This window comes from Gavialis gangeticus, unplaced genomic scaffold, assembly GCF_001723915.1.
Source record: "Gavialis gangeticus isolate Ggan-Ray unplaced genomic scaffold, GavGan_comp1, whole genome shotgun sequence".
Lineage (NCBI taxonomy): Eukaryota > Metazoa > Chordata > Crocodylia > Gavialidae > Gavialis > Gavialis gangeticus.
The window spans coordinates 80343073-80357192 of NW_017728993.1; the positions used below are offsets into that span (position 1 = coordinate 80343073).

At 38.8% G+C, this 14120-nt stretch overlaps 1 protein-coding gene across 1 annotated transcript; it reads right to left on the reverse strand.

Annotated features, from left to right (window-relative positions):
- Positions 1–9251: 9251 nt before the first annotated feature.
- ZNF281 (zinc finger protein 281) lies at positions 9252–14111 on the reverse strand. Its single transcript, XM_019502054.1, has one exon. The coding sequence runs from the start codon at positions 14089–14091 to the stop codon at positions 11479–11481; it is 2613 nt and encodes an 870-aa protein (XP_019357599.1). The 5' UTR covers positions 14092–14111; the 3' UTR covers positions 9252–11478.
- Positions 14112–14120: the final 9 nt, after the last annotated feature.

Genomic DNA, 14120 nt, shown 5'->3' on the forward strand with positions numbered 1-14120 from the left:
TGCCAAGAACCCAATAAAAAGGACCCAGCTTGAAATTACATATGGACCACAAACAGGTAACCACATCTTTATAGCTAGCTAGCAATCACTCTCTCATAAGCAGCTACTTGTTGCCAAATTATCCCAATTGAATGATTTAATGTGTTACTACCATTCCACAACATTTTGACCTCCCATGCACTAGGGAAGGGAAAGTGCTACCAATTATTTCCAGAATACTTCTTACTCCATTAGATGTGTCCTGTTCTTTTCTTCAGTTTAGGTATTTAGATCATTTATTGGTAGCTGCTGTTTCACATTTTTGTCCAATGGCTTTGAAACAAATGTGCTTGCTCTAAACATGTTGGTTTTAAGCAAGTAGCCCTTTTTGATGAAGCATAATCAAAAAAAATCAAATTACCCGTGCAACTGAGGCTAAGGGTTTACATGGGAGTAGCATCCAGCATCAACAAAGTAATAGCTTGCTCTTCAAATAGATAAGTCTCAGTCCATTTACGGACGGTCTAAATTTGCATTAATCCAAATGATGGCATGACTGACCCACTCTCAAAGGGGGTCAGGGCCAGTTGAAATGACATCAGAAACAAAATGGAGGCCAACAGGAATCAGAGCAGAGACGTTGTGCTCACATATGACATCCCACTGAGAAAGCAATGAGCTAACTTCCACAAAAACTGTATCTCTACATCGCTTTCAGCCCCATATGGAACTCTAAATAAATCCACTCAAAGCCACATTCACAGGTCACTTTGGTCAGCGCCCCACACAAGGGTAAAGGCACAAAACGTCCTAGAAAACTGAGTGGAAGAAAGCCATTTTTCACTACTGATATACCTAACCATCTAGACCACTTCTTGAGAAAACTACTATTCTTATTAATTCTAAAACATTCCCATAGCAACTATACCTGACTACTTACATGAAACAGTAACATGATTACAATATGGAGAAGACAAGATAAAAATAAAGGTGCTTCAAACAGGATGGTTAGTCACATCCTCTGTAGTTTTTATTTCCTCTCTAAACCTCTATCCTTTATCTACAGCCCTTACTGTGCTCATTTCCACAACTCGGTTTACAATTTGATCTTGCGGCCCTATGCATGTTTAACATTCACAGCATAAACATGGTTTTAAAAAAAACTACTGGGCCCTAATAAAGTCCTAATTTAGACAGCAGTGTCATGATTTAGGATTGATAGAGGTTTCTCCATTGTGATAGAAAATGCTGATGACTACATGTTTGATGTGGCAACAAGGCCTTCTCTGACAGTGAAGCATCAATAGCATTTCATCAGGTCATTAGTTGAGACTTGCAGAGACTATATACTTCCTTTGACAGAATTTGCTTTTTATGAAGTTACAGTCTTTACTCACAAAAAATATGTTTGCCCTTTTTGTATCCTGCCTTCAGGCAAATGGCTTTATGGTATTAATTTTAAAATTGGGAGCCTCTTTTGTTAAGCTACCAAATGCATTACCAAACTACAGATGTAGTTGGGCAATTCTAAAAATGCCTTACCTGCTTGGATTAAAACCCAGAGGTTCCTAGCCAGAGGGTCTCACCCCTCTATTCAGGGTCAGAAAGGAATATTATCCCACGGTCAGATTGGTACAACTGAGTGGAGATGAGCTCCTTCCTTTGTAGCAGTAGCATGTTACTCTTCCTCTGATCTCTCAAACATATTTTCAGAACCCTTGCAGCAGCAGGGTATTGGCCACCGCTGTCTTCCTGCCTTACCTGTGGCAGGTCACAGTGTTATGCTTTGTGGTTGTGTAAAGGTTTACTAGGCAGTTTTTCCTAATAGGTTAGATAATGGATTGTACAGGATAGTTTGGATGGGGACAATCCTCCCTCTGGTAAGGGAGTTGGACTAGATGACCTCTAAAGGTCCCTTCTAGACCCACCTTTTAATGAATTATTCTATTGATACACTCAACTTTTCATCTTTAGAAAAATAAGAAGGGCCTAGAAAGCCTTGAAAGGGAATGACAGAAAAAAATTGCTCACCCCAGCAGGCATTGTATGCTGTATTTAAAATAAACAGTATTTTCAAAATTTGACAAGTGGTTATCTTTTGAGACACTGGATATATCAGGATATTATCAATGATTTAGCAGTATCTATATTTACAAAAGCAAATCTATAATGTCACTTTTAGATTCAGTAAAGGCCTAATTACAATGCTCTTTCTAATCTTTTAGTCTTGTTTTCTAGAAACATTCTGGGATGTGCTTGTGTTCTTTTTTGGCTGTGCAATAAGAAACTGTTCTTTGAGAAGCCTGTGCCAGTTTCATTGTAATGAAAAACATCACTGTATTCATTACAATGAAATGTACTTATCAGGATACTATGTTAATAATAAGACTGCTGATTTTGGCTGTCATCATTCTATTCAATTTGCTATACCCTACTTGGAAAAAAGAAAAATCAATCTATGAGTATGTTTTCAGGAATGAAGTACAATATGAGCCCTCCCCTCTAGAGTAAAGGTATCTCCAGACTCTACAAAACTCAAATTTAACACACTCACGCAGAAATTGACTGAAGTCTCTCCCATAAAACTAGAGTTTCCAACCTTTCAAGGGATGAGTAATTGGATTAAAGCCCCCTAGACTAATATCAGGAAGAACTGTTATAGAAGTGAACTTGGAAAGAAGCTTTGAGTAAGTACAGTCATAAAATGTTTTACACAGCAATCTGTATTTTTCATGCTATACCACAATACTAAAATTAGTGTGGAAATTTATGTTGGTGTTATTATAAGAATTTGTATACATAAATTAAGGTATGTACCTACATAACCTACCCTGTAATCCTGCCAAGTCTCTCAAGCCAATCAGTGTAAAAACTGAGTCATTACTGGGCAAAGATAATCTCCAAAAAATTGTTCCAAGATCACAAACACCAGATTTTAATCACAAATGGCATTCTTCCAAATCACAAAAAAGTTTAGGTGATTAAGGAAGGTCATATTATTCAACTGAGATTGGGGTTGTTTATCATCACTAAAAGTTTGTCCTGTGCTGTCCTCTAGACAAAAAAAGTGAGCTACCTACAGCCTCTTTGCCATAGTCCAACTCAGTATCCCATCAAACTGTCTACTTCAGTTGCATAAATTATTCCATTTCTTATGCTGTGGTATTACTAAACACTTTTCAAGGCATTCCCACATTTCATCCTAAAGATGAATGCATTTTTATTAGTAGATAGATCACTAAAATATCCCATTGTAAAGCACTTTAATATAAATATTTTATTACATATCATTTTAGATTTCCCTTTCCAATGAAGTAAATCAAACTGATTTAAGACATTTCACTTATGGAGTTCTGTCTGGGTATCTTTCTTAAGGCTGTAAATCGCTGATCATCATTATATATGAGTTTGCTAAAAAAATAAATAAATTGGTTTTCCCCCCATTGTTTCCAATCTTTGGACAACTCAGCAATACATTTATCAAGTACTAATAAAACTGTTATCATTCTTGATTGTATCCCAGAAGATTATACCTTAACATTCTTCACCATTGTTCAGACCCATAAGCACTTATAATGGGAACGGCACATGGATAAGCAGCTAAAAAGCAAGTGATAAGGGGGAATTCTGCAAATACTGTATTTACTCAAATATTTCTTACATTCATACACAAGGAAAACTCATTAAATACACTGTCTATCATTAAACTGTTGCCAAAAGCAGCATGTGCACAGTAATGAAAACCAACTATGAAGTTAATTAAATGCAACCAACACTGACCACGATGATAAACTACGTGGCCTACGCTGGGCAAAAATACTGGTGAGAACCTACCACAGGCCTAGGTTACCTGTGCAGTCAACGTGAATTATATGGTAGTACCCATTGCTCTCAGTCCTTCTCAGCACCAACTCTTTTACAAGTCATGTTAAGCCCCTACACTGAATACATTTCTACTTCCTCTTCATTCCCACAGCTAAGCTGTGCCTTTCTTTTCCCATTTCCATTGATTCTTGTTTTTAAACCTGCCTTAAATGTCTGACAAACATCACCAATTGGGGCCCCAAACAGTTCACCCAGAATCCCTAATCGCCTCCTTTCTCAGGCTGTCTCATATGTTTAGTGTGGCCCCACCCCCATGAGCTAGAGCCAGACTAAGTTGCCTTGCACCTCATCTGCATATACATCTTGGGGGGATCCCGGGACTCATGACAAGAACATTCAGTTCCAGTCATGAGTGGGGGGCCAGTTAGAACATGGATCCTTTGTGGAGGGTATCTGGAATGTGTACACATACTGAGCAGAACTGAGTTATGGGGCCACCATGACTTGAAATCCTATCAACTCTGCTGGAGCCCAGCCCAATTAACTATATAATAAATCATGAGCTTTTCCATTTTGGATTAATATCATACATAGTTATATAAACCATTACAAAAGGGCTGCTTCAAAGTGTGTTTATGGAGTACCTGTACTAAAACTTGAAGCAGTTTCAAAAAAGGTGAAATGCATCAATTCTAGATGTACTAAGTGTATGGGTATCCACAGTAGTTTGCTTATTTTCAACTTACTATAGGTATGTTTATTTCAAAAACTGTTTTAAATTTGCCCCTCACTTCCATGTGCTCAGGGAGAGGCGGGTGAGGAAAGGGGGGTCATCTCACCCCCAGATTTATTTTCGTTACTGTAGGAATGGGAAAGGGACAAATTCAAAGCAAATCTCCAATCATTAGATTCTATACCTGGAACACTATAACTAATTTATACGTTTTCCATATATAGAATCTAATTATTATGGGGTCATCTTATATTCAAGTAAAATGGTAACTGAAACGGATTATTCTATACCCTGTTCTTCAACAGCAGAAATTAGAAATCCTAAAAGATGGACAGGAGGCAAGCAGACACAAGCACCAATAGCACAACTCCCAATAAAATAGGTGTTTGTGTTAAATGCGGTGTGAGCAACCGACTACCTAATAGCTTATACATTTACCTGCACAGTAACTGTGATTATTTTTCTTAGTTCACGAAGTGTTCTGAGATACCACGGGGAAAGAGTAAGACTACCAGTACAGCATATAAAACATTTTTAAATATAGCCAGTACATGAAGTACACAAAGGAGTTCCATTTCTGTATTTCTGCCTCGTTTCCTGTTTGGTTAGAAAATAGATATTTTATATACGATTCTGGAAATACACATGCACCATTTTTCAGCTGGCCAGTTCCTCAGTTTTAAAGCATTATTTGAAACCACTGGGGCTTAATTCAAAAAAATGCTGAGCACAAAAATGCAACTGAAACCAAGGGGAGCGATGTTCTGAACAAATAAAAAAAGCTATGTATTGCCAAGCTCCCGGGGGGGGGGAAAATCAAACTAGAGATATCAAAGTGAACTCCCAACATTACTGTACACGTGATAATTTCCCTGTACTGTTCCCCATCTGCAAAATTTAAACAATACTGCCTCACCTCCCAGAGCCATTATTAAATGTTAATTAATTCATTTTAAAGTTACAATGCCATTGCCCATGGGGATATTAATATATCCAAAATCAAAGCAACGGTGTAACAATGGGCAAATTTCCAAGGCATGGAGCCACATATCGAGCAATGAACATATTAAATCACTGTTCATTCCAGCCCTAACCATACATTTATACAGGACATTGATTTAATTACACCAAAAGCAAAGCAGACAGTTTAACATTTATTCCAGGGTACAGACTCAGAAAAGATGGTATTACAATGCTGTCTAGTAGGCGGTGACAAAGCATCCTGAGCAAACAGCTACTCACTGGAAGTACTCATTCTCCTGCCAGTGTAGTCTTATCTCTGATTTTTCTCAAAATAATTCTAATAATTAAAATAAGTTATACTGCTGTAAAGATTTACATCAAATGTCTGGTCCACATTTACACCTCTGTATGAGCAGATTACACTGGAGTAACTGGGTCATGTCCCAACCCTTAATGCACCGAATGAGGCAGGAGTCTTGTGGAATATAGTATGTGATCACGTAATGGTCGACTAGCTCAATGCACATACACAAGTAAGCCAAATTACAGAGTTGGACAAGAAATGCAATAATTCTGGAATTTATTAATTCTTGAAGAGCTTAACTTTCCACAGAACTGTTATAGTTAAAATGCTGAAGTTGCAGTCCACTGGAATTATATACACGCAAAGTGAAATATAATTCCATATGGCAGAAATTGCATTAACTTCCACAAGTCATCAATAAGATTAGAACCTTTAGATCAAAATAATGACCTCTGCTACTTAAACTAAAGGAGGAACTGACAATAGCTGGTTGTTACCCTCTGTGACCTAATCATATTGAAAGAACTTATCTGCTGAACTCTTAAGTCTGAAAAAGTGGGAACAGATTTTCAAAACTGATAATCTGGCCAAATTTGGGGGCATTTCATGAGAATGGCAAAGCACATCTCCTGGAGCCAGTCATCTCCCAAATCTAAAGTCCTGGCTTCAAAGCCAGGTGATACTTCTCAACAAAATGACAGTAAAAGTTGTAGAAGTATGTGCTGGTTTGTCCTTTCATTTTAAAATAAACCATTCTTCTTGTTCAAGGAAACAGAAGAACTGTTTCTGCTAAAATTTTCTCGGTATAACAGGAATCAGCTTAAGACAGATATTCAGTATGGAAAACTTCAGCCCAACTGGTTAAATTCTGAGAGGGTTAAGTGAGTGAAACCCAGCACTTATAGGTGGTTTAAATAGTCCAACACTTGCCACTATAAGAAAGAAGATAATGTGGAAAGTAAAGACTAACTATTTACATGCAATTAAAGTGTGCCTCGTAACAATCAACAACTGCACATTACAACAAAACGTCTGGTTGCTAGCAGCTGGAAAATAAAAAAGCAGAGAGAAGACAAACAACGATTCTGTTTTCATGCAAATGCTGTTAAAAGTTAAAAAAAAAAAAGAGAGATAAGAATTCAGAAAATAGGACATAAACCAAATTGTTTCAAAGTCTGTTCAAGGTTTCCATGAGCCATCAGCAGCTTTTTATCATCTCACAAGAGCAAGAGCAACTTGGTAAGTTGCAAGATACCCCTATTCTTAAAATACAACAAAAGCAAAAACTTATTGCATGCCACATTGCAACATACATTACCAGAATGCAGACAAGATTTTAAAGGAATTAGTCATGAATATGTAAAACAAGACTGATATAAAGTAAAGTTTCAATTATGATGTTTTATAAAACATACAAATATAAATTTCAGTATAATCAAGGATTTGAGAGAACTCTCCATCTCGATTAAAACATATTGTACAATATATCAGAGGTTCTCACCTTGAGTGCCAGGAAAAACAGAAATTAAGATAACACCAAATTCACGGTATTTTTATAATATTATGCCAAAATACCTGCTCTGGATTTGTGCACATACATGATGTGAAGACTGAATTCAAGTCCATATATCTGAAGTAAGGGATGGTTTCATATGCCAGCAACTAATAAGACCTAGAGGCATCCAAGCAATGAGCTTGCTCTGTCACCAATGGTAGTCTCAGGGAAAGAACAAACTTGCATTCTGTAAGCCTGAAACATGATTGCCCCCCCATATTTTCATTTTCTTCATTTCGTCCTCAGAAAGGGCCTCTCTCATTTCATTCTCCCAGTTGAACCTACACTGCCAGTTTCAGCTGTGCTAATTTCCAGTTTCCAAACAGTATGTGAGCACACACTGGTTTTTAATTATTTTGAGGGTCACCTGCCCGTCACCTAGAGTATGACGCTGCTTTTGTTACCTTCCTCAATCTCAATAGCTGATCTTAGTTTACAGGAGGCAGAGAAGCAAAGATATGAATTACAACAATGAAAAGTATAATTACGTCAATTTTCTTAATCGTTAATACCTTGTAAATAATTTCCATTTACACTCCTGGCATTGGGAACAGATTTTCATTCATCTTCAGCCTCCTTTTTGTATTTACTTCCAGACTCTAGAAGTCATTATGACAAAATAAACTAATTGAAACTCAGGAACCCTCATCCTCCCTAAATCCCTCAATTACACCTCTAAATTACCCAAAGCATTTATAGTTTGTTTTAGCTGTACTACCTCTCTATAGACATAAAGGAACCTGTATATGCAGTCTGTAGTTCTTTCCAGCATCTAGATGGTGAAAATATAACCTGCTTCTTACATTTGCACCAAGTACTCAACTCTGAGCACTCAAATATTCCAACACATGAAGCAGTGTCCTGGAGAAAAAGAAACTTAGCTCACTGTTGAATCTGGAAAAAAAAATCTGGTTATAGTCTATTCATAAATATTTTCAAGTGATCGCCCAGTTACCAGAACACAACGTACAAATTGTAATAGTTTGCATCTACACTTTCCAAAAGGCTCCTGTTAAGTTTATAGATCCAGTACTAAGAAATTAATTTAAGTACTTCATCTTTATTTAAGGGGGGGATTTTATCTACATTAGCCATGGCAGGAATTTTTTTTTTTTTAATGTAGATTCTTCCACTTGCCCAAACTAAGTTATCTAAGACTAAAGCACTATGTATTTCCTAATTCTTTCAGCTTCCCTGTTGCTCATTTTAGGGAGTTGGCATGGACTAACTACTTCAGTGATTTATTTTTTATATGCAAGTTTACAAAACAGGAGATTAAATTATCAGGGAAGTATACATTATGTAATTCTACTTCTTTCAATAATGATTTTGATTTAAGATTACCTTTCGTAGGCTCTTTAAAATGTGAAAATATTAGTTGAGAGCAAACAACGTTAAGCCATTTTGTTCAAGATTTAAGCTTTCAAAAACATTCTTTGTATGTGTACAGAGACTCTAGTTCTTGATTCTCAAAAGCGAGGTAAATTACAAAAAATATGTGGAGTTAACAGTATGTTAAAAAAATGTTGTATGGAACCACACATAGTACCAGACTTGGAAGGGTCAGATTGTATAACCAACTGAAACAAAACTGAACCAATCTCAGTAAGAAATTAAATACTAATGGTATGATGTGGCCCAGCAATTTTTAAGTAGTTTACTTGTATAATCTGATGCCCAAAGTAATCTCAAGTCATAAAAGTATTTGTCTGCATTTTTTAGGATACCAAAAGAACATTTTATTGAGCAAATCTTTACAGTAAAAATGCCTTAAAATATTCAACAAGTAATATTATTGCTTCTTCAAATCTAATTTAAAACAGTTTATGGAATTTTCTTCTTAATAGAAGTCTCAGGAGTGTGACTGGATAATATCAGTGATATCTTTACAATTTTGTGAATAATGGGTTTTTATTAGTATTAAGGTAAAGCAAACAACCAGAACAATACATATGCAATATCTACTACACACATTATAAACGTAAAGAAAGCAAATCATAACCTCAGCAAAAACCAAAAAAAAAGGATGATGAAAAGCATGACACCACCATTGTGGTTATGGTCCAATCCACTCCTGGGCACTGTATTTAGAGAGCAGAAGCAGCATGCTGCACTAAAATTAAATAAGAATGAACTACATAATCAAGTACAGAAAAAAGGTTAATGGAATTAAAATGAATACTGTAAAGCAAAACTTATATTAGTAACAAGATGAAACAAGCTACAAGTTTTGTTTGGGTTTGATTTTTAGTGGTGAGGGATAGTGGGAGATAAATTACCCAGTTTTTTGTAACAATTTGTTTAATAATTCCATAGTTTTCAAAACACCACTTTCATAACAGAAGTGTTTTACACTTGCACAATGTTAATTACTTTATTATACATGGAAGCCTGTAATAGGCTGGTTACACAATAAGACTGCAAACAACCACTGGTACTTTTCTGACATCAGAAAAGTACGTTAAGACTGAAACATCACCAAGAGTACGTAAAAACTATCAGCATAAACATCACCAAAATTACATTAAAAAAAACTAATCAAAAATACATTTGCAAAAAAGTGGTTTAGAGCAGTGCTACTGCCTTTCAGCAGCTTTGAACAGCCACCAGTATTTTTAACAGGTTTCCGTGGCTCCACAGGCATTCATCAGGATTCACACATATAATAAATAATGTACCACAAAATATACATAAAACAAGGCAATAATTCCACAAAGAGTTCTGTCAATATTAACAAACCACTTGAGTTCTTACTCTTGCAGTTTATGTCATCACCAGAAACCTCAGATGGAATTCCAGCCTTAGGCCCCAAGGCTGCAACCACATACTGTTGTAGATCCCTATACCCATAAGGAATCCCAGTTACATCACTGGCACCCTGTTAGGCAGAGGGATCTACATGAACTGATCCTGATGCAGAATCAGGGCCTTACTATGTACAATTGGGAGTATATTATTTCTTATTGTACATGGAAACCTTAACAGAATTATATAATCATTGGGTGTTTATATTTTTATTCTAGAACTAATGCCGTAAGACATCAGAAAAAACGCGGAATAAGTTACGCACTTTCCGGAATGTGAATCTTTTTTAATTCCAACTGTTAAACTAGGGATGTGAGGGAGGGAGTAGTCAAGGAAGGACCACAAACCACAAGAGGTTAAACTGTGGAGGACAACAAAAGATGGAGGAAAAAGGATTTACACTAAAAAAAGGGAGGGAAAGGGAAAAGACTAAAAAGACCATTTGTTTTGAACCATGTATAATAAATAATCTATCCCAAAAGCGTGTATAACTTATAACGGTAGTTTCAAGTTGGGGTTCTAACGACATGAGCCAGCTACACAAGTTTTGTTCTCACGGTTATGTCATTAGAACTTCTTCATGGAATTTACAGCCTTACATAGGAGTTCCAGGGACATTATTGTTTATATTAAAGCTACTGTTCTGGGCTTTTTCCAATAATCCAAAAATATTTGCCTCACCCATCTGGAATGAGCAACACTTAGAAAAACAGGAAGATGTTAAAAAGCTACAACAAGATGTAGATAGCAAAATTCTCAAAGTTTTGGATCAGCCCAGATTTTAAAAACAGCAATTTGAAATGTCTTACATCCCTTCCTTAAAATATTGAAATAAATTTGTCACTATCTGTTAACTGGAAGTTCCAACACACAAGTGGTGCATAGAATTCCCATGCTTCATTACACTTTCCTGAGAGTAAAACAATTAGAATAAACCTTAATCCTAGGAACAAATTTTTTTTTGTGGTTTTTTTTTTTTTGTTTTTTTTGCATTTTAAACTTTTGAGCTATTCCCTGACAATCTATTTATGTAAATCTGATTGCTAAACATTGTCACTTGAACATAAAAAAACCCAAAAAAAACCTATTTTACTCTATTTGATTTTTGATTAAAAACCATAATAACAAAACAGACCTAAAAAAAAAAAAAAAAAGTCACACTAACAAAATTAACTAAATATGAAAAGTTGCATTGAAAGGGCATGTTACATTATTCTTAATAGGACCGTGTAGAAACATTCCAATGGCAGTGTTATCAAAGTAAAACAAAATTACATTAAAAAAAAGACCCTCAGCCTGGTCACACTTGTGACCTTACCTGTAACTCTGGCTGGTAGGGGTTTTTACTCGTGTACTACATGGCTCGCTTACATCAGACATCATATTTGAATACCCTGAGAAATCTGACACTGAAGTCCGTACTCTATGGTCCACTTCTCCATTAGAGTTAGTAATAAAAGTCATTGGCACCCTGCTGCCCGACTTAAATTGAGAACCAAACGCTTGTGCAAAGTTCTCAATCTGGTAGGTCACTCTAGGCTCTAGGTCCTTCTGAGGATCTATCTGGCTCGCTAACTCCTGAGACGGAATTTGAAAGCTCGCTGAAGATTCTAAATTTTTCTGTTCCTTCTGGCTAGTCAATTTCTGAGATGTAGACTGGTAGTTTGATGAAGTCTCTAAATGTTTCTGTGGATCTATCAGATCATCCAGCTCTTGAGAAGGAGTCAGTTGTTGATGCGTAGCCTCCAAAGCTGATAAATAAAAACCTGGCTGAGATCCAAGCAACATCCCAAACGGAGGCTTTGGCAATGCAGTTGGCAACACTGAGGTAACAGATTGGCTGAAACCACACTCAAGTGGAGACGTAGTGTAGATCTGTTTGTCTTGAAACAGAGTGTGGTTATGCAGAGTTGAAGACAGACTAACAAACTGGAAACTGGGTCCAAAAGGAAAACCAGTGCTATTGGTCGTTCTTTCAAAAGCTTGTTGGAGGTATTTGGAGTATTCTTGCAACATGTTTGCCTTATCACTTGAAACTGTTTGAGAACTTGGGCTCAAATTTTCCTCCTGGACCATTTCTGGATGCTCTCCTGAAGCATGCAAGTCCACACGCTGTTCAGTTATATTGAAAGGATCTTCTTTCTGGCCTTCTGACTTGTGAGCATACTGGTCCAAGAGACTCTGCAACACTTCATCAGGAATTCCAGACTTATCATGGCAAGACTTTATTTCAGTATTTAGAGATGCTGAATCAATAAGAGATAACGGAGTCTCGTTATCCATAACACTGACACCTGCAGATTGGATGACAGACTGTTGGGAAGTCATGTGTCCAACATTTATAGAAAAGGCACTGTTACTGCTGGCAGTTTGTAAATATCTTCTTTTCTTTGAAAACTGCATGGCATCATCATAGTTGCTACTTAACTGAGCTGGTTTACCACCTGTACTTTGAAGAAGTCCAATAGCTTCCACACCAGTATTGGTTGCTATTCCAAGAGAGCCACTTTGTTTTCCAGACAATGGTTTCTGCCCAATAATATCTGGCAATGGTGACACAAAATTAAGGTAATTCTTGTCTGCATTTTTTCTGTTTCCTTTTTTGAAAACTAACTTTGGCACCTTTTTTTGCAACTCTTCTATGCCAGTGCCAACTATGCCACCACTGGAAGACACGATAGGAAGCTCTACTGCATAATTCGGCATGTTCATATTATTCAGGACTTGTGGTTCAGTTACTTTATTACTCGACTTACTTCCTTTGTTTTCAGTGGATATACTTTTTGTTTTGTTTTTTCTCCTTGAGGAACTTGCATTTCCCTGAGACAACGCAGCCAGGCTACCCATGTTGTGGTTCGATGACCCAGGTTCCATTCCAGCATTTGCTTTAGCTATGGCTTCACCACATGTTCGTCTGTGCTTCAGAAGTCTATCGGTCCTTGAAAAATACTGCTGGCAAGTGTCACATTTGTATGGCTTTTCTCCGCTGTGTGTCCTCTTGTGTCTTTCCATGTGGTATTTCTGGATGAACTTCATGCTGCACTGGTCACATCCGAATGGTTTCTCCCTGCTGTGGATCTTCTCATGCCGCTGGAGCAAGTACTTCTGAATGAAACCCATGCTGCACTGGCTGCACTGGAAAGGCCTCTCCCCGGTGTGAATGAGCACATGCCTGCGCAAGTGGTAGGAGCTCCTGAAGGCCGCGCTGCAGTGTTCGCAGACATGAGGCTTCTGACTCGGGGACGCCAGGGCCCCTTCGGCATCACCCGCCAGCTGGGGCGGCTTGGACGAAGCGCTCGGCTTCCGCTTGGCTTTGATTCCCTGAGTTTCTGGCTTTGGCCTCTTTGCCTTCCGGGCCTGGGCAGCCTCGTGCTTGGGCTCGTCACAGCCCCCCATGGGGCCCTCGCCCCGGCCGCCCAGCAGTGCGTCACGGTGCGGGTGCTGGTGCAGGTGATGGTGGAGCAGGCTGAGGTCCTGGATCACGCTGGGCCCCACTGCCTCCCCGCTGCTGCCCCCCAGCAGCCCGGGGGGCCTGTCCTGCCCAAAGAGCCCCGCCGCAGAGCCCACGCCTGCCCCGTAGGGGTGCGGCGACTCCTCCTCCTGCTCACTGGGCTTCTCCTGCTTGATGCTTACCAGGGACTGCAGGAAGCCCCACGGGCTGCGCTGGGAGGAGGAAGAGGACGAAGCAGGGGAGGAGGCGGGGAAAGCCCCGGCCGGCTCCTTCTTGAAAGTCATGTCCTGAGGCGGCGGGGGTGGCGTCTGGGAGGAGGCCGAGGCCGAGACGGAGGTGGAGGCGGCGGAGGCCGAGGGCAGCCCGCAGGGCGGCGGGTGCTGGGCCGGCGGCGGCGCGGCCGCGCGGGTGAAGCTGGTGACCGGGGGCAGGCGGTGGTTGAACATGACCATGGTGGGGGGGAACGTGGGCTCCATGGCCGCAGCCCGCTTGCTGCTGCTGCTGC